Source organism: Equus caballus, chromosome 1 (genome assembly GCF_041296265.1).
Source record: "Equus caballus isolate H_3958 breed thoroughbred chromosome 1, TB-T2T, whole genome shotgun sequence".
Classification (NCBI taxonomy): Eukaryota; Metazoa; Chordata; class Mammalia; order Perissodactyla; family Equidae; genus Equus; species Equus caballus.
Window position 1 is genome coordinate 158,627,479 of NC_091684.1, and position 21,567 is coordinate 158,649,045.

At 40.2% G+C, this 21,567-nt stretch overlaps 2 protein-coding genes across 5 annotated transcripts in view; one reads left to right on the plus strand and one right to left on the minus strand.

Annotated features, from left to right (window-relative positions):
* TP53BP1 (tumor protein p53 binding protein 1) overlaps positions 1-4,265 on the plus strand; it is a 91,585-nt gene extending 87,320 nt beyond the window's left edge. For all 4 annotated transcript variants that reach the window (XM_001503100.7, XM_005603095.4, XM_005603093.4 and 1 more), the window contains one exon: positions 126-4,265. In XM_001503100.7, coding sequence (XP_001503150.2) covers positions 126-313 — 188 coding nt within the window. In that variant the 3' untranslated portion in view covers positions 314-4,265. The remainder of the gene's footprint in view (positions 1-125) is intronic.
* The window catches only part of TUBGCP4 (tubulin gamma complex component 4), a 34,723-nt gene continuing 14,308 nt past the window's right edge, over positions 1,153-21,567 (minus strand). The window contains exons 7-18 of the mRNA XM_001503141.6: positions 20,533-20,734; positions 19,241-19,406; positions 18,879-19,003; positions 11,467-11,517; positions 10,931-11,036; positions 9,465-9,572; positions 8,904-9,042; positions 6,112-6,289; positions 5,405-5,539; positions 3,553-3,669; positions 2,822-2,961; positions 1,153-2,179 (exon numbers count right to left, since the gene is read on the minus strand). Coding sequence (XP_001503191.1) covers positions 2,167-2,179; positions 2,822-2,961; positions 3,553-3,669; positions 5,405-5,539; positions 6,112-6,289; positions 8,904-9,042; positions 9,465-9,572; positions 10,931-11,036; positions 11,467-11,517; positions 18,879-19,003; positions 19,241-19,406; positions 20,533-20,734 — 1,480 coding nt within the window. The 3' untranslated portion in view covers positions 1,153-2,166. The remainder of the gene's footprint in view (positions 2,180-2,821; positions 2,962-3,552; positions 3,670-5,404; positions 5,540-6,111; positions 6,290-8,903; positions 9,043-9,464; positions 9,573-10,930; positions 11,037-11,466; positions 11,518-18,878; positions 19,004-19,240; positions 19,407-20,532; positions 20,735-21,567) is intronic.

Consider the following 21,567-nt stretch of genomic DNA (forward strand, 5'->3'; position numbering starts at 1 on the left):
TTTTTCACATAAAGGGCTTTAGATTGGGCAGAGTGGGATGTACTGGCTAGAAGGCACATCTGTCTTTTTAATGGAGGGCTAAAGTGAGTCTCCTTTCCTCGTTCACCTTCCCCTACTTCCTGCAGATATTGCTTTAGGGGTATTTGATGTGGTGGTGACGGACCCCTCATGCCCAGCCTCGGTGCTGAAGTGTGCTGAAGCATTGCAGCTGCCTGTGGTGTCACAAGAGTGGGTGATCCAGTGCCTCATTGTTGGGGAGAGAATTGGATTCAAGCAGCATCCAAAATATAAACACGATTATGTTTCTCACTAAGGATACTTGGTCTTACTGGTTTTATTCCCTGCTGTTGTGGAGATTGTGTTTTAACCAGGTTTTAAATGTGTCTTGTGTGTAACTGGATTCCTTGCATGGATCTTGTATATAGTTTTATTTGCTGGACTTTTATGATAAAATAAACATTGAATCTCTTTGGTTGTAGTAATTGGGATTTCTTCCTCCCTTTCTTTGAGCTTAACCTCAGAATAAATAGCAAGACAAACATATTACCTTTTCTGTAGTTTTCAATAGGCTTGTTCATTATAGGAGGACAGCTAGCCAAGGAAAATGAAAAGGAGTGAATTTTAAAGTTTTCTGTGGCATCACTGTCAAAAGGTTATTCTGCGTTGTCTAAAATTCAGTACTTCCACAATCCTGATTTTACTGTAGGCCCAGATTAATAGTTGTGCCAAAAGTTGAGTGGAATTAGGCATAGCTCTAAGTTTCTTGGCAATTAAAAAAAACTCTTTAGAGTTGAGCTCACTAACATCTGACCTGTGGGTACTCTAGTCTCAGAGCTAAAAGGGAGAAGGAACAGTTGCTGTGAATGGTCCATGACTGTAAGCTTGATGATAAACACAGTGATAACACCTGGAAATGTTAGAAGATCTACCAGCTGCCCCAAATTTTATAACTATTATTGTTGTCACCGTTGTTGGAAGCTATTCCTTCCCTTCCCCTAACATCATGCCTCTTGATGTCCTCGCATTCTCTAAAGCAGTGGTTAAAATTTTATTCTGCCAAATAGTTAATATTTTAGGCCTTGTGGGCCATTTGGTATGTCAAAACTACTCACCTCTGCCATGATAGCATGAAACCAACCACAGACAATAGTGTGTGGCTACATTCCAATAAAACTTTATTTACAAAAACAGGTGGCGGGCTGTAGTTTGCTAACCTCTGCTCCAGAGGCAGCAGTGGAAGGGGTCATCTATAGCCGACAACTGCAGGGAATTAGGGTATGTATTATGTGGGAGAAGATGTAGAGATGAGGACCAGAATGCTGCATTCTTTTTCAGTTTGGAGGGAGTTTTTCCATGAGTATTGATTTTGGTTCACACTGATAGGAACATTAATGATCACCAGTGATGGTTGGGCTGGATTAGGAGAACCTCAACTCCTGTGGTTCTTCCCAGATGGGATAATTAGACCTGCAATTTTTTAAGGACCTTTTTTCTTTGTAAAGGGGAAGAAGACTTTAAATACATTGTCAATAGCTAGAATTACCCTTTTACCAATCTGAAATAATTAATTGGAAGTTATTGGTAAAATTCTTTAGATTTGGTTTTGAAGATCCCTAAGGATGGAAGACTCTCAATTTCAATTTTCTGAAGGAGGAAAGGTCTGTGGGGTGAGGGGAAGCCTAGCTTACCTGGTGCCTTTTTTGCTTAGTGGTAACATCCAGCAGTGGACCTATTTATAAATATAATTCCCTTTTCACATGAGCCATGAAATATTTAACTTTCTGATCTGTATTACTTACTGCCCTGTCTCTTGCTGCTTGCCTAGCCACACAGTAGGTGCTCAGTAAATGAACATCTCCGACAAGTGTTCTCAGTGTAACGGATTTTGCATGGTCAGCAGAGGGAGAGCTGATGCCACATGTCCTCCTTGGTGGACAAGTTAAGAGCCCCCCCTAAGGTGGGCAGGCCCTTCCACATGGGAACAAGGGGCAGGATTTGTACCCACGGATGTTCAGTAATTGCTTCTAGGAGAAAAGGCAGAGCCCTCTCAGTAGGCTGCAGACATTGGTGAGGGGCTAGAGAACGGGTGTTTGTTTTGAATCTTCTGTTACAGACTTGGGAATGCAGTAGGATTGACTGTTATTTCAGTTTGTGAGCCAGAAATTTTCACATCCCGAAACTACAAAAGAAAAAAAGAACCTCATCAAATATCATCCTTTCCTAAGATTTTCTTCAAAGAATTATGAATCAGGGCAACCTGTGATCTAGGTAGTGTCATCTTAAAAGGCAAAGTTTCTTTAATCCACTTGAGGACATTTCAGCGAGAGAAGAACAATAAAGTGCTTTTTTGAATGGGGCAAACCTGGGAGAAGCAACTAGCACTGAATCTCACTATTAGATTTAAAAAAACGTGTAGAGTTAGAAGGGGCGGTCCCCTCCTTTCACAGACACGGTGGCTGGGGCCTGGTGAGGCAGGATGCCTTTGGCTGCATAGCTAATGTCAGAACTGGGAACTGAAGCCACGCTGCCTCTCAGCGCAGCAATACACAACCTAGCCAAGAACTTGCAAGCTATCTCAGCATCAGGAGCTTTAGTATTTCACTATGATGATGACTTTTACTGGGAAATCATCTTCACTGAAATTATTAAAGATGATCAGATACAGTTCTTTATCTCTCTGAGCCTTAATTTCCTTGTTTATAAAATGAGGCTATTTGGACTAGATGATGGCTAAAGTCTCCTTCCAGTTCTGGAATTCTACAATTCATTAAAAAGCCACACACACAAAGAATCCACTGAGGTCCCCAAGTGTTGTTCCTACCTGCCCAGAGTTCCGCCAGCCTGGGTGTAGTATTTGTTATAATCCAGTCGTAATAGCAGTTGAGCCAAATCCGAGTTGATCTGATGATTCCGCACACTGGAGAGAATCTTGAATAGGAGCGAAGACTGGCGGCTAAAGCCCTGCAGAGAGAAGGACTCAAGCTGTCATTCCTCTTAGACTCACCAGCTACCCATGTGGAGTGAAGGGGCAGGGAGCATTCCTTGGAAAAGCTTTGCTCAAAACTTCTAGAGCACCAACTGGCCTTCTCACATTCCCATTTCTGTTAGCTCCTAAAATTACTTCCTATAGTGAGTCCACAGAATGCATGGCTTCCTATGAAAGTACTCTCTAATTCTCAGTAGGGATCTGGCAGCTGGTTTCAAATTAATGTATTCTGTCATGTACCAGGCTTGGGGAGAGCCAGTGTGTTTTTGTTACAGGCAGATAATTATAATCTCAGTGAAATATAGGGTTAGTTCAAGGAAGTGAGGAGAAAGTGGGCTGAATAAACTATTCAAGGCTGAACCGTTTTTGAACACTGAGGCAGCACATAATTATCTGCTTCAAAATCAACTGATACCAATATTTTTATCTTTGTATTGTTATTTCTGTGTGTATGTATTGGGGAAATGTTTTATTGACTCAGAGGGAAAGATCATGATTCCCCACTGACAAAACCACCTCTATCCTTTGGACAAGGCTGCATACTTCCAATGGCCAGGCAGACTCACCTTCACCAGGATGCTCAGCTGGGCGGCCCCACGCTCGTCCAGTGGGCCCAGGTTCTGACTGACCAGTGAGCAAAAGCTGTGACAGAGATCTAGGATTTCGTTCAGGCAGTGAAACACCTACCCAGGAAACAGAGTTGGCATTAGGAAAAGAAGGAAGATACATCTGTGACATTAAAGATTTGGGAAAATAATCTAAGAATGAACTTATTCCCATTCTCCCACATCTGACCTCAGGAGAGACAACGCCACATGCAAGTCCTACCAGCCCTTCAACATGTAACATGTGTAAAACTTCCCTTCCAGGCAAAAATGCTATCCACTCTCCTACTCACCCCGCCACAAAACCTCCACTCAAGCCACATTACACTAGTCACTGAGTGGACTCCTGCCTCGAGCTTTGTTCTCAGTGTTGTTTCCTGTGCACAGGATACTCTCCTCTTTAATGCCAGTTCAAGTCCCACTCTCTCAGGGGAGCGCTCCCTTCCCTACAATAACCTTTAGTGACCCCCCGATCTCTTGCCTGTATATTATCTGTATTGTTCATGTGGCATTTGTTCAGGTCAGCTGTGTTGTTACAGATCTGTGTATGTATGTATGTCTTGTTTCTCCAACTAGATTGTGAGCTCCTTAAGGGCAGAGCCATGACTTATACCTCTTTGTATCCCCAGTGCCTTGCACATAGTAAGCACTCAATAAATATTTACTGATGACCATTTGCTCTGATATTCTGCTTTTCCCCAAGGATGCACTCATGCCACACAAGGAGTCTACCTGTCACAATGGTTCTTGGTTATTTTCAGTTCACAGAACCCTTTGGAGTAGCATCTATATAACTCACTCTCCCAAATACCCGAACAAAAGAGAAGTCTGTAGTGCTTGTGGTATGGCACAACTGAGGAATAATAATGAGCTGTCATCAGAGATAAAGTGTAACTGTTATACTAGAAACTATAGGGGCCGGCCCCGCAGCCGAGTGGTTAAGTTTGTGCATTCCACTTTGGCAGCCCAGGGTTTTGCTAGTTTGGATCCTGGGTATGGACCTAGCACTGCTCATCAAGCCATGCTGAGGTGGCGTCCCACACAGCAGAGCCAGAAGGACCTACAACTAGAATATACAACTACGTACTGGGGGGCTTTGGGGAGAAGGGAGAAAAAAAAAAAGGTTGGCAACAGATGTTAGCTCAGGTGTCAATGTTTAAAAGAAAAAAAAAAAAACTATAAGGGATCACTTCAATTTTCCTGGCTTTTATTCTGGAATTAGAACCAATTTGGGAGCTTTGGAAAATACTGGTGCCTGGATCCCACTTCAGGGATTCTCATTTACGTCTTCTGGGTCCTAGATGTTTTACAGCTCCCAGATGGTTCCGATGTGGAGCCAAGGTTGAGAATAACTTCCCTGAAGGAGATATATGTCCACACATGTGTACATACCTACACAGACACATACATAGAGAGAGGGAGACACTACTCCACTTGTCTGTGAAAACTTTCAAACAACTGGATGATCCTGATCCAAAAGATTTCTAAGAAAGTAAATGCTATATGCTTTTCATTGGGCTTTCTGTTCAGTCAGAAAGGTTTTCAAATTAATTCAAATCCTTCTGAGAGTTAAGCACATATTCTTTCATCTATAGTTGCTCACCACATCGTATGATATAATATTTCAGAAATTCAAAGACATTTAAGTTCCCTTTTAACATTCCCTTTTAGTTTTGCTTTGTAAGTTGTTAAAAATGTTGAAAAATGGAGGCTGACCAATTGCTTAATGATAGTCCCACATCCTGGGGACTCAAAGTGCTGAAAGGGACAGTCAGCCTAGAGGCAGTGTGAGGAAACCCCCAGCCCTACTTACAGGTTTCAACAGGATAAAGGACTGAGCCAGCAAATTGCTCAGGAAGTGGTCATGAGCCAGTCGGATGCTTTCAAAGTCTCGGGTAGAATTGATTTGATGAAGCAGCTGTGAGAACTGAGACTCCAGCACATCTACCTGATAGACAGGTAAAATTTTATTTGTGTAAAATTACAAGTAATTTTAGCACCCTGCATATTCTATGCACTCAAGGACATTAAGATGCCTGACAGGATGAAATAAAAATCCTTTGCCCCTCCTCATCTTCTTCCTATCCAAGCCACTGTAAGGGTGACCAAAGATAGCATTATGTTGCCTAGCTCTGTAGCAAGTTATCTGCCTAATTCCTAACAACCTCCAATGTCCTGGCAGACCCCCCTCCCCGTGCCCCAGCCCAGTCCCCTCCGCTGACTGACTTGGTTAAGTCCTATAGGATTCCAGAAGTTAGAACCAACTATAAAATAAGAGTCAAGTCAACAATAATTAAATAATGCCTTGCTCATAAGGACCCTAACTCCTCATTCTCCTTCACCCATTTATTTCCACTTTCCTCTAAAATGCCCCAAGAAACATGCCTAGTGATACAAGTGAATTTTCTCAAACCCCAGCATTTCATCAAAGGCAGGATTACAGTCCCTCTTCAGTAATTCTTGCCAACCTCCTGGACTTCTTTTCATACCCCTTCCTTCTACTCGTCCTTTGGCACAGACCTGGAGATAGTACTGAAGATTATCCACCAAGAATGCCATGTGATTTCTTAGGCGCCACTTGACCGCATCGGTCTGGTTGGACTTGAGGTGCTTGCGCTGCATCTGGAGGGCCCAGCAGTGCTGCAGTTCAGCTTGTACCCGGCGCACACTCAGTAAGTACTTGAAAACAACGTTGTACCTAGGACAGAAACAGCAGGCTGAGAGAAAAACTTCACTCCCCAGCCCCACAACTGAGAGACCCTAGGACTTTGTGCCACCCACCCCTCCCCAAAAAGGCAGGAAAGAAATAAGAATAGCTAGAGGTGAGGACAAATAAACTCTGGTTTATTTATATGATGGGATATTACATATTCCATAAAAATTAATGATCTGTCAAAATTAATGTCAAAATTAACTAACTTCAGCTGTACATCACAACACAATTACTCCTAGCAAAATGGTTTTGAATGAAAGAGGAAAATCTCAAAAGATTACATATAGCCTGGTACCCTTTTTTATAATGCTTAAAACAACTAAATAGAAAAAAGTATACTTTTTGGGGAAAATATTTAGGTGTTATAAAACTATATATAAAAGGAGAGAAAACATGGAAGTTAGGAGAGTGGTCACTTTGGGTTGGGGGAGATGAGGGGCAGGACTGGAAGGACCACACAGGCGGATGGACATTACTGTCAGTGTTCTAGCTTTTGTGCTGGGAAGTGGTTTTATGGCGTGTATGTGTGTAAGAAGGAAGGAAGGAAGGAGGGTCTTGCATGGACCAATCATAAGAATGTGTTAGGAACCAAGGATTTTGGTTAATCTGATTCTCTGTCCTGAAGCCCAAAAAAGAGAAAATAAAATTAAGGGCTCCCCTCACTGAGATCAACGTCCCAACTAGCTCAGGGGCTCATTGCCTAATGCTGAGCCCTGGTACTGAGAAGACTCATGGGAAGAGCAGCTGACTCCTGCTGGAACAGGGTCTATTTGCCCATCCTTAGGCAGGTTTGCAGAAGACAGTCCAATTCCATTTGGCTTTAAAAATTACCTACTTCTAATGGAACATTTTGAAAATAGTACATCTTGTTAGATTCTGATCTGAACAAACCCAACCATCAAAAGACATTTTTTAGATAACTGGGGAAATGTCAGTGTGGACTGGATGTTAGATAATATGGAATTATTATTAATTTTATTGAGTGTGATAATGGCATTATAATTATGTTAAAAACATGCCTTTTTTGAATTCCATAGTGATGGAGTGAAATGGCATGTCGGGGATTTGCTTTAAAAGGCTCTAGCGAAAAAAAAGAGGGGATGAAACAAGTAACATAATGTTGATGGTTACTGAAGCTGGATAATGCGTACATAAGAGTTCATTGTAGTCCATACTTTTGTTTTTATTTGGAAATTTTCATAATAAAAAGTTTTTAAAAATACTTCTTAGCTGTATTTCAAGGGTGTTAAGAGCATGTCAGGAGAGGTCAGTGGACTGTTTGCCTGTGGGTCTCCTGGAGCTCTGGTGTTTTGAAGGCTCTCTGGACAAGGTCCATGCAACTTATTTAGGTGAGGCTATGGGCTCTGAACCTGCCACAGAATCTTCTTCCTGAACCAGCCTGTCTTTTCCAGTTTATGCCTAGCCTGTTGTACCCTAAGCTGCTCTACCCCAAAAAAGTAGAGACGGTTGTGAACAGGAACAGGGAGGAAGAGGGGTGCTTCTGTTTGTTTCCATTTTCTCCATTCCTTTAGCCTGAGCAGGACAGCTTCCCTCCTCCTGCCGGGCCAGGGGCCAGGGCCGGAACCTGTAACAGGATTTGGGAAATCCTTGAAGTGGATTTTGAGGTGGGGATGGATTTCCAAGGCCACCACCTGCCAAGTATGCTTCCCCTGCCTCCTCTCCCTAGTGCTCTAGTTCCCTCTGGTTTGGGGACATCAGCTCCTGATGGGGCCGAGCGGTGGCATTTGGCAGGCTCTCGGGATAAAGACCAAAGCTGATCCAAGAGAGTCTCTTACCACCTTGGTCCAGCTCCTTTACTCTACCACCTAGCTTGGCTGCCCCCATTGCCTCTCCCTGGGGGTGAGGAGGTGATCTTCTCCCCAGTGGCTAAAGTCCACAGCAAACACTTGGGCTTGGCAAGTCTTCCCAAGTGAATCAACAGAAAATTACAAGTTAGGGAGGAACCTTGTCAGTCTGATAGAATTATCAAGGGCCAGACTCTCAATGTGGTGGCTGAGACTGCATTTTCCAGAGGTCACAAACTGGCAGCCTATAAATTGTTATTTTGTGATTAAAAAAAACAAACTCTGATCATTTTAAGAATTTGACCCTCCTGTTCATTCCAGCATCCACCACCCCCCACTGTCTCACATCTGCAGCTTTAATGTTTTCTGCCAAGCCCCTGAAGGCATTTGAGTTTGCAACCTCTGATTTATAGACTGTTACAAACTAGTTGAGTGGCTTTTTTGCTCCCACCAATTCTATTCCTGCTAATTTCTTCCACTGGAAGTAAGGTGGGGGGCCAGCCCAGTGGCATAGAGGTTAAGTTTGTGTTCTCCACTTCGGCAGCCCGGGGTTTGCTGGTTCGGATCCCAGGCGTGGACCTACGCACTGCTTATCAAGCCATACTGTGGCAGGCAACCCACATAAAAAGTAGAGGAAGATGGGCACGGATGTTAGCTCAGGGCCAGTCTTCTTCAGCAAAAAGAGGAGGATTGGCAGCAGATGTTAGCTCAGGGCTAATCTTTCTCAAAAAAAAAAAAAAAAAGTGGAAGTAAGGTGGGTAAGATTTACTTGTGAGAAACTCAGAAATACTCACTTTTCCAGGACAGCAGGGGTAAAGAGAATGTGTAGTGGCCACTGCACTTTGTAGGAGAGACCTAGGGCCGCCCAGCCAGATGCAGGGGCTTCCCGGGGAGAAGTTTCCCGAGAAGGCCCTTCTCTTGCCTGAGTAGCATCTGTAAGAGAAGAAATGATTTTGCTAATCTAGAACCAGAGCTTCAACAAGGTGAATAACATTGATGCACTCGAGCCTGCAGTGTCAGAAGCATAAAGGGGATACGAGACGGGTTTGCAGAAGGCAAGGAAACTTCTCTGTGAGGCTATTTTAGGAGGTCTTTTAGAGATCCTTTTTTCAGCCTTAAAATCTTGTGGCTGGAAATGAACAGAGATCATTCCAGCAGGATGATGAAAGAAAAACAAAAACTGAGACCTGGGCATCTCACTTGGCCTCTTTAGACTTCCCTTTTCTCCCATTATAAAATTAGGGCACTTGCCTAGGTGACTTCTAAGGTCCAAAATGATATGGTTTCTGTGGAGGTGGATGGAAGAACAGATGATGACCAGCAGGAGCAGAAAGGTAGAAGAAAGAATGGCAAACCTTTATGCTCCTTTCCATGATACTCAATTGTCAAGTGCAACAGAGGGAGAAGGTTGTCATCGTCTAGCAGCACTTTGTGTGCTGACTGCTGGAAGGCCACATTCACATCTGCAAGAAAGAACACACGGGCTGACAAGAACGCTTGGCTACATAACAAACCTAGGCTCCTCTGGCTTTCTACTTCTCCCCCAGCCTGCCTAACACTAACAGCAGGGCGCAGTAGATATCGGTTGCTTTCACCTGACTAGCATGCATTCCTCCTCCTCTTGCTGGTAACAGCACCCTGATTTTTCTTGGAGAATTACCCCTGCCTAGTACAATCCGTCTGGTTCCAGTGGGATTGACAGTGTCTGATCCTAGGCGTAGGCAAGTGACCAAGGCATGATCAAGTGTAATGTAATACTTTTGCTCGTTAGACTATTTTGTTTAGGGATATGAACATGACATGACCCAAGCCAGCCCAATCCAGAGGCTCATTTCAGACTCTGAAAGAGTGAAGCTCTTTTTTTCATGATAAACAGGGACCTAGTAAGATGTGAGCTTGGTTGGAGGCCATCTTACTACTGTATGGAGCAGGCCTGTCAGAGAAGAAAGGCAGAGGTGAAAGACGGAATGACACCAAGTCCTGAAGGCGTCACGGGAGCCACTGGATCACACTTTGCCTAAAGCTATCATACCTCTGACCTTTTTTCAGTAATGAGAATCAATAAATTCTTTTTTTTTCTTTAAGTGAGTTTGAATTGGATTTTCTGATGTGTGCAACCAAAAAAGTCCCATGTAAGTACAGTGGACATCTATTGTTTTATAAAGCTAGAAAAACAGTAACCTTTTCCCCCCGCCCACCACATTCTCTTTTTTTTTTGACTCTGATCCTTACCTGACTCTACTTATGTAGTTTGGATGGGAATGGTCATCAGCTGGTTAAGGGTGAACACTTTATTGAAGCAGGCATATCTAAGTGTCTGACCTCTTTGATCTATGCCAATATGTGATCTGGGTTGGGCTAATCAAAACCCATCCTCTAGAATTCTTCAACTTACTACCAGAGAGACTGGGTTTGGCTCCTCCAGTAGACACTGTGAGGCATGTTCCTGGGAGCTGTTGGTGGCCATGAGACCAGATGGGACTGTAAAGCCATCAAAGAGCCCATCATTCACAACCTAAAGAATTCTAATACAGTAAGTGGCAACTGGCAGTAAGTCCCATATATGGCTGTAATCTGATGAGATAAAATACCTTGTTTGAAGGCTTATACCAACTCTTCCAGGAAGGGTCACAAACCAAGATGGTGCTCCTAACGACCTCAGCATGAAGCCTACCTGAAAGGGCCTTCCATCTTTGGAAACACTGCTCTGTAACTCACCAGGCTGCTCCTCTATGGAACTGGCCTAAATGGCTCAAAAGCAGCCAAGAAATATCCTACAACTTCAGTAAGCTGGGAATTCGCAGGCCCACCAGGCAATTACCATGTTCGGTTACTGCAGTGGGTGGTGTTTTTAACATGTGTTGAGCTGTGTCAATGAAGGCCTGAAACAGTTCTCCACGTCCCAGAAGGTAAAAGTCTTTAATGATCTGCGGAGAAAATTTCAATTTACAATTCAGTAATCCAGCAGGCCCAGAAGCTCCTCACTATCTATAGCTAAGAGAATTTTACATATAATTTCCATTCTCATCAGTTTGAGCCCAACCCTTAAAAGGATATAGGCTTCTGGCATTTCAAAAGGGCATATTTAGCAGTTCCTCGTGGCAAGATAAATGGTGTGTCTTGGGATCATTTATTCAATGAAAACACAATTATATTATGCCAGAATAAAGTAGACACCCAAAGCTTTGTACCATAGTAGAGTTGTAGCATTAGGTAGTTTGCCCACTTGGGTGAGGACATATGAGGCCACTCCGGAAGTCTGGGTATAGGCAACCAGTGCTCTCAGGAGAGACTAAAGAATGAAGTCATTGCCTACCAGCATCATTTTAAGAGTTAAAAGAACAGCTAAGCTATTACCTTCAGTTGACCCAGTAAATCTGACTCTTCTACCATCAGCTTCCAGAGATGCTGTGAGAAGAACCAACAAAACAGTGACAAAATTTCATTACAATGAAAACTGTAAAGAATGATTCTGCACAAATCCAGCAATGTATTGAAAAAAGAATATATACCACGACTAAGTTGGGTTAATCCAAGGAATGAAAGAATAGTTTAACAGTGAAAAAAATATATGAGATAGAAATGTTCTGGAATTATATAGTGGTGATGGTTGCACAATATTGTGACTATACCAAAAACCAATGAATTGTACACTATTTTAAATGGCTCAAATGATGAATTTTGTTATGTGAATTTTATCTCAGTAAAAAAATAAAATTTTAAATATGAATGTAATTTACTACATTAAAGATTAAAAGAGAAAAACCATATGATCACCTCAACAGATGCAGAAAAAGCATTTGATAAAACTCAATATCCATTCAAGATTTTAAAAAAGAAAGTGAGCAAATAAGCAATAGAAGGAAACTTCTTTATTCTGATAAAAGGGTATATATAAAAAACTCACAGCAAACACCCTATTTAATGGTGAAACATTAGAAGAAATACCTTTAAAGTCATTCATCATTGTACTAAAGACTTTGCCAGTGCAATAAGAAAAAATCTTTAAAATTATATACGGCAGTCCCCCCTTATCCACAGGGATGTGTTCCAAGATCCCATTGGATGCCTGAAGCCACAGATAGTACTGAACCCCATATGTATTACGTTTTTTAAAATTTATAAATTAGGCATGGTAAGAGATTAACAACAATAATAATAAAATAGAACAATTATAACAATATACCATAATAAAAGTTACTGTAGATCTTAGCATATGATTTTCTTCTTTCCTTATTAAGTCAAGAACTTTCACCTTTTCACTTAAAGCGAGTACTTTATAGCTTCTCTTTGGCATATCTGAATTGCCACCATCACTATACTCTTGCACTTTGGGGTCATTATTAAGTAAAATAAGGATTACTTGAACACAAACACTGTGATACCATGACAATTGATCTGATAACCGAGATGGCTACTAAGTGACTAATGGGTGGGTAACATATACGGTGTGAACACACTAGACAAAGGGATGATTGATGTCCTGGGCCAGATGGAGTGGGACCACAAGATTTCAGGACACTACTCGGATCAGCATGCAATTTAAAACCTATGAATTATTTCTGGAATTTTCCATTTAGAAATTTCAGACCACAGTTGACCAAGGGTAACTAAAGCCATGGAAAGTGAAACTGCAGATAAGAGGGGACTACTGTGTGTGTGTATATATAACTGGAAAGGAAGAAACTGTTATTCTTTTTTTTTGGTGTGAAAGAGTGACTCTGAGCTAACATCTGTTGTCAGTCTTCCTCTTTTTGCTTCTCGAAGATTGTTGCTAACATCTGTGCCAATCTTCCTCTATTTTGTATGTGGGACACTGCCACAGCATGGCTTAATGAGTGGTGTATAGGTCTGTGCCCAGGATCTGAAACTGTGAACCCCGGGCTGCTGAAGTGGAGCATGCAAACCTAAGCACTACACCACCAAGCTGGCCCCAAGAAACTGTTATTCTTAAGAGATGATATCACTATCTGCATAGAAAGTCCAAGAGAACTGACATACAGATTATTAGAACTAGTATGAGAATTCAGCAAGATTGATGATTAATACATAAAAATCAACTACATAACCATTACCAGCATCAAAGGTAAAATCCTGACTAGGATTTGCCTGGTGATCAACCTTGGTTCAGGGTGCCTGAATTCTCCACCCTGGAGCTCATCCCCTCTCTCTCTTACTGGAACTGACATGGATTAGGAACTGGCCTTTGGTCCTTTTCCAATACACAGTACTAGGCAAAGTAGCTGACATCTTTAGGGGAATATAACCTCATAAGTCAAAATAATTAGATACATGAAGAGTAAAAGAAACACAACCTCTGAAGCAGAAGTCTTAGAACAGACTGAGTGGATAGTATAGTGTGCTGCCCAGATCTCCCCTGTAAGAATGAGGTACTCATTACCCCAGCTACTGGGAGTATTGGCTGTTGTCGGCATTCTAGGAATTGCCCTTGGTCAAGGGAGCTTCCTTACCGATGGTTCCACTCCCTAAGTGAGGGGAGCCCACATCGAATTCTGATAGATGCAGAGGTACAATGGCCTAGCTCTCTAACCTCAACTGGAACATCTCTGAAGGGCCATCCTAGCTTTCGAGCTCTGCACAGAAGTGGCCAAGGCTTCTGCTGCAATTGCATCACAGTTCACCTTCTCTCTCTGCTCATTTCTACTTCTCTCACTTCTTGCAACCAAATCTCAGCTCAGAATCTGTTTCCTGGGAAATCTGACCTATGCTGCAGACCAAGAATTTAAAATAGTCTTGATAAATATGCTTACAGAGGTGAGGATAATAGCAATATAAATATACAAAAAGAAATCATAAAAAAGAACCAAGTTGCTGGAACAATTGGATATCCACGTGTAAAAAATTAAAACTTGATCTACACTTTGCACCACATACAAAAATTAACTCAAAATGATCATAAACCTAAATGTAAAGCTGAAAACAATAAATTTTCTAGAAGAAAACAGAGGAAATAATCTTTGTGACCTTGGATTAAGCAAAGTTTAGACACAGCACTAAAGACATGATCCATAAAAGAAAAAAAATTGATAAACTGGACTTAATCAAAATTAACAACTTCTGTTCTTTGAAAAATACTGTTAAGAGAATGAGAAGACAAGTCATAGACTAGGAGAAAATATTTGTAAATCACATATCTGATAAAGGATTTATATCCAGAATACATAAAGAACTCTAAAAATACAACAGTAAGAAAACAAAAACAATAAAAAAATCAATAAGAGATTTGAACAGACACTTCATCAAAGACAATAAGCATATGGCAAATAAGCATATGAAAAAACGTTCAACAGCATTAGTCATTAGGGGAATGCAAATTAAAACTACAATGAGGGAATAATCCAAATGTCTATCAACAGAGAATGGATAAACACATTGGTATGAACAATGGGATACTACTCAGCAATGAAAAGGAATACACTATTGATAAATGCAACATGGATTAATCTCAAAATAATCATGCTGATTAAAGAATACCTAGGAATAAATTTAACCAAGAAAGTGAAAGATCTGTACAATGAAAATTACAAGAGTTTGTTAAAAGAAATTGAAGAAGAAACAAACAAATGGAAAGACATGCTGTATTCATGGATCAGAAGGATTAATATCGTTAAAATGCCCACACTACCAAAAGCCATCTATAGATTTAAGGCAATCCTTATCTAACTTCAAACAGCATTCTTCACACAAATAAAAAAACAGTCCTAAAATTTGTGTGGAACCACAAGAGACACCAAATAGCCAAAGCAATCCTGAGAAAGAAGAACAAAGCCAGAGGACAAATCACACTTATGGATTTTAAACTACACTACAAAGCTATACTAATTAACACAGCATGGTACAGGCATAAAAATAGACACACAGACCAATAGAAATGAATAGAGAGCCCAGAAATAAAACTCACATATACAGTTAAGTAATATTTGACAAGGGAGCCAAGAACACCCCATGGGGAAAGGAGAGTTTCTTCAATAAATGGTGTTGGGAAAACTGAAAAAAAACATGCAGAACAATGAAATAGGACCCTATGTCACACGACTCGAAAAACTAACTCAAAATGGATTAGACTTAAACATATGACCTGAAACCTAAGACTCCTAGAAGAAAACATAGGGAAGAAGCTTCTCAACACTGGTCTTGGCAATTATTTTTTGGATATGACACCAAAAGCATAAACAAATAAAGCAAAAATAAACAACAAAAGCAAGTTGGACTACCTCAAACTAAAAAGCTTCTGCACAGCAAAAGAAACAATGAAAAAAAATGAAAAGGCAACCTCAGAATGGGAGAAAACATTTGCAAACCATATATCAGATAAGGGGTTAATATCCAAAATATATAAAGCACTCACACAACTCAATAACAACAACAACAAAACAATCCGATTAAATGGGCAGAAGAGGGGCTGGCTCCGTGGCTGAGTGGTTAAGTTCGCGCGCTCCGCTGTGGCGGCCCAGGGTTTGGATCCTGGGCGCGGACATGGCACTGCTTGTCAGGCCACGTTGAGGTGGCGTCCCACATCCCACAACTGGAAGGACCTGCAACTAAGATATATAACTGTGTACAGGGCGGGTTTGGGGAGATAAAGCAGGAAAAAAAAATAAAAATAAAAATAAATGGGCAGAGGAACTAAACAGACATGTTTCCAAAGACGACGTCCAAATGGCTAACAGGTACATGTAAAGATGCTCAAAATCACTCATCATCAGGGAAATGCAAATCAAAACCACAATGAAATATCACCTCAAGACCCATCAGAATGGCTATTATTGAAAAGACAAGAGATAAGTGTTGGCAAAGATTTGGAGAAAAGAGAACCCATGTGCACTGTTGGTGGGAATGTAAATTGGTACAGCCACTATGGAAAACAACATGGAGGTTCCTCAAAAAATTAAAAATAGAGCTATCATATGATCAAGCAATTCCACTTCTGGGTATATACCCAAAGGAAATAAAAATAGGTAATCAGAGAGATATATATTCTCCTATGCAGCATTATTCACAATATCCAAGATATGCAAACAACCTAAGTGCCCGTCAATGGATGAATGGATAAAGAAGATTTGGTATATACAATGAAATTTTTAGCCATGAGAGAGAAGGAAATCCTGCCATTTGTAACAACATGGATGGACCTTGGGGACATTATGCTACGTGAGATAAGTCAGACAGAGAAAGACAAGTAGTATATGATATCATTTATTATGTGGAATCTAAAAAAGCCAAACTTATAAAAACAGGGAGTAAAATGGTGAGAGATGATGGTTAATGGTACAAACTTGCAACTAGTAGATAAGGAAGCCCTGGGGACCTGATGCACAGTATAGTGAATATAGACAACAATATTGTATTATAATCATCACACTTGCTAAGAGACTAGACTGTAATTATTCCCACCACACAAAAGAAATGATAATTATGTGATGTAACAGAGGTACAATGGTAATCATATTACAATATATAAATGTATCAAATCAACATTTAATGTACACTTTTTAAATTTAGATGATGTTATATGACAAATATATTTCAATAAAAAATAAATTAAAACACATGTATTAATAGAAAAAGAAAAAATGAAAACACATGTAATAAAGATGTTTTTAAAAACTGCATGTGCAGGATACTTTGAGAAGAGTGTTATTCAGGGAATGGATGTGAGAGGTCCTCTGTCATGTCACAAGTGCATGACACTTGTACTACACTTGTAATAACAATGTTTGTAAAAGTGGTACCTGCTTGCTACAAAGCGAAGAGTATTTTTTAAGTGAAGGGATGTGTTTACCATTCTGTAAGACATTTAGAGAAATGTTTAAAAAAAAACATGTATTAATGATGGTTATGAGTGTTCTGTGCAAGCTAAACAATAAAGGAATAAACTATTGATACATCTGACATGGATTAATCTCAAAATAATTATGCTGAGTAAAAGAAGCCTGACCTACATCCTCCCAAAAAAGAGTACATAATGTATGATCCCATTTATATAAAATCCAGAAACTGCAAACTAATCTATAGTGACAGAAAGCAGAGCGGTGGTTGCTTGTGGACAGGGAGGGTAAGAATGGGGAGATAAAAGCCCATAGAAAAGCTGAAAATGAAGGATGAAAGAAGATATGTCAGGTAAATATGACCCAAAGAAAGCTGGTTCATGGTCTTAATAATTTAAAAAAAAGGATTTAATTAAAAAGTACATAAACATATAAAAACATATATCATTAGTGATAAAGAGAAAATTATGTATACATAAAAGGAAAAAAAGAATATATATTCATTATAAATATGCACATGTCTAACATATAACCTGAAAGTGACGAATTAGAACATGCACAGAACTCCAGACTCAACACAGAATATACATCCTCTGGGCAGATGTGGAACAATTAAAAACAAAATAAAGACCCTACATTAGTCCATAAAGGAAGTCTCAATAACTTCCAAAGGACCATTATACAGACATGTTCTCCAACTATACTGCGATAAAATTAAAACTTAATTCCTTGGGTTAAAAAGAAAATCATAAAGAAAATTAAGAATTCTTTAAAACAGAATGATAATGAAGACGACACATGACGAAACTTGTGGGATAGAGTCAAAGCAATATGTAAAGTTTTATACATATTTCTTAGGAAACAATGGTTGAAAATAGAAGAGTCAACTTTTCAGCCTACGAAACTAGAAAAGAGTCACAGAGAAAACTCAAAGAAACAAGAAGGAAGAAAAATAGTAAAGGTAAAGGCAGATATCAATGAAATAGAGAAAAAATACAGAAGATTAATAAAAACAAAAGCTGGTTCTTTGAAAAGATTAATAAGACTAAACAATAAAAAAGATTAAAATAAATAAAATACAGAATGAAACACAGTGCCAGACAAGCAGAGATTTTTAAAAAATTAAATCTAGATGAAATGGATGCCAAAGCTGGTACAAGAAGTAATAAACGTCTTGAATAGATTAATACGGTTTCAACATGTTGACTTGGTGAAGATTTCCCCTCCTAAAAAAAACCTAGCTTAGATAATTTTTATAGTAAATTCAATCTAACTTTCAGCAACAATTCCTGTCTTAGATTAATTGTTCTAAAAAACAGAATAAGTTATCAAGTTATCACACACCTGTGAGCCAAATTTTATTAGAAGCCATAGAACATATGCCCATTTGAAAAATTACTGGTCACAATTTAAGTTGGATGAAGCACAGTTGACTAAGAACCCGAAGCAGGAGGCAGAAGACCTGGTTCTGAACGCACCTTCTTTACTTACTGTGCAACAACAGACAAGGCAGCTTTCTATTTTCTTTCATTTATAGGAATGGAAAAATAATACTTGTTCTGCCTTCCTCATAAGATTATCATATCCATGAATGAAAGAATAAGTAATAAATTCACTCTAAAATGCAAGGCGCTAAATTTAGTTAGAGTTAGTTGATTCCTTGGAGTTACTGCCAACTATGTAGACAGACTCAAAATGCTGACTGTCTGAAATGAAACTAAGACCTCCCTTTATTCAACTAACTAATTAACTAACCAGCTAACTAGCAAACTCCTGTCAGGTGTGAGAAGGCGAAGGCAGTTCTGTCTCTATTACTAACAACATAATGCTTTTATTTTCTACTTCTTGCCCTGCAGCTCTCTGAAACAATTCCCTCCAAGCTAAGTTCTAACCCCATCAGGAAGAAACAAAAGTCAAGCACTCAGTTTCTGGGGAACCAGTCTATTTTCTTTCTAATAAAATATACTATGACAGACAAACCTCAGCCACAGTACTGCGAATGCGATCCACCACCTGCTCAAAATCCACCAGGCTGAAGAGCGGCTGCTGCTTGAGACGATGCAGCTCTGCAGCAAACGTGTCCTCCTGGTTTTTCAGGATGGATCCTGCAGAAAGGAAGGCACTGTCAGAGGAAGACAGAGAGCAAGCAGGACAGGCGAGGTTCTCTAATCCCGGTGGGACGGCTCCTTCACCTGCTTCTCAGGCGAGCATGGCATGGTTGCGCTGAAATCTCAGTACAAAATACTGCTCATCACTCACTGACCAGGCATTCTTTGGGGCGGCACAGTTTCAAGAAAGAAGGGCCCTTGCGGATGGGGTCCAGTGGGCAAGGAGATTCCTACCTTTTCTAGTCAGGTTCACATTTTGATTTTCAAACATCTGGACAGATTCCCCAACAAACAGGATTTTTTCAGCAACCCTCACTGGAATGTAGGATGGCAAAACTTCCACTCGCAGGGAGAACTGCTTTAGAGATGGCGCCAGCATGTTTTCTTCCTCTATCAGGCGCTAGCCAAGGAAATAATCCGTATCAGAGACGATGTATGAAGTAAGAAAGGGAAGACAAGAAAACATCCTGTAACTCTCGCAACCCATGGGTTATATTTTCTGGAAGCAGGGACTTTAACTCTAAAGTCACGTAATTCTTAAACTACTAGGTTAGAGACACATATTCCATTTTCACGCAGCAGGATAGCATGGTGGAAATAAATTTTCTTAACATTAGGATTTTAGTTCTCACTCTCCCTTTACTGCTGTGTAAAAACTTGTAGATCTGGAACTCCGTTTCCTTACTTGTACCCTGGGATAATTGGTCTTTATATTTATATTTCAGCTTTTACTGGACCATTTCAGTTGAATTACTAATGGTCCCTCAAATAAGCCGTGTCCTTCATGGCCTGTGTACTTTACACACATCTCTCCCACTGCCTGGAACATTTCTTGACCTCTCCTTCCAAACTCTGCAATTTTGGCACACATTCCACTGCAAAGCTTTCTCTAATGACTCTAAGACCATGTTGCGAGAACCCTCATTCTTACTCTTTCCAGAGAACTTAGTATATTGTAATGTCACTGCTTACTTTTCTATCTCTTCCATAAACTACAAGCTCTTCAAGGAAAGGCACTACTACATTTTATTTGTCTATGCAGTTGTGGCACCTAGAACAGGGCCTGGCATATAACAGGCATTCAATAAAATGTAACAGGATAAATGAACGGATGAAACGATGGATGGATGGATGGATGGGTGAACAAGGACAATAGAGGACTGTGGGCAGTCTAATCAAAACTCCAAACTGCATTTAAAAGCTGCAGGGCAGCTACAAGACTACCTTAGGAGATGAGACTTATTATTAAGACTTATTATTATATTAAATGCATATATTAGGAAAAGGGAAAATGAAAGGAACCTCACAAATATATTTTCTATTTTGTAGTCTCATATCAAGTTAGGTATTAAGTTTAAGTTAAGTATTCAGCTAAGATAAAGCCAAGTGTTGACATCTAAAGAGTTTATGACAGGTGCCCAGGCTACAGTGAGCTGGCAAGGGGGGAGTGTCACCAAAAGGTCATTTAGCCGTAGACTTTTCTCACTCCCAGCAGGAGTATGCTAGGCGTCCTGCTGTGCTCTCACCAAGTCCTGGAGTTCTCGCAACTGTTTTCCTGTCAGTCCCCCAATGCCCAGATCCTCCTCATCCTCTTCTGGCTGGGCACTGACATTACCAGAAGAGGGACCCTGTTTGACAAAGAACTCTTCATGCTGGTCCAAGAGGAGTCCATGTAGCATCCAGGCTGACAGCTGCTTATACATGACCCCATGACACACAGCCAGGATTCTGAGTGGAGAGAAAAGCAAGAGCCTTAGAAGTGCACTTAGAGAACAGTAAACCCGCCAACAGCATAGAGGGCAGGCTTTAAACCGCTACACGATGAACAGAGGCCTGAGAGGTTGATGAGTCAGAAGGGAAATAACCAATTAAGCTAAAAATAATTGTGCTATTTTAATTTAAATGTGGATGGGCTAAGTGATTAAACTTCCAAATTTGTAGTCTACATAACTGAAGTCTGAAATGTTCAGTAAATGTTCTGATAATCTCTTAGGAGACGCACATTTTCTTTCCTCTTTTGTGTACGGTTTCAAAACTGATAATTCTTGCTAAAATTAAACTGACTCTCGTTTTGGCTAACACAATATTAAATTTGTTTTATTTCTGTTGGAATGACATAGGGAGAGTAGATTCAATATGTAAGAGGTCTGAAAAAAGTATTATCCAACAAAATGCGGAAACTAAAACAAAATGTTAAAAGGCTGCTGGAGAATGGGATATTCACATGGTCTCAAAGGATCACCCCCTCAGATAACATATTAATTAGAAAGGGGAAATTGTCCCTCTAAAATGGAGAGATCTGGTGGAAAACACCTATTCCAAGTGATCAAACTTGACAACACCAGTAATGGGACAAACTTCCTCTCTGTGCCTTCTGAGATGATGCAACAGGAAATAAAAGGACCTATGTGGTCTTCTTGCCAAAAATGTTTAACCTGAATCTACTCATGAGGAAATAATCAGAAAAATCCAGATTGTGGCACATTCTATAATACGACTGGTTTGGACTCCTAAAATGTCAATATCATCAAAGATTAAATAAAAAAGGCACGGAAGGGGAC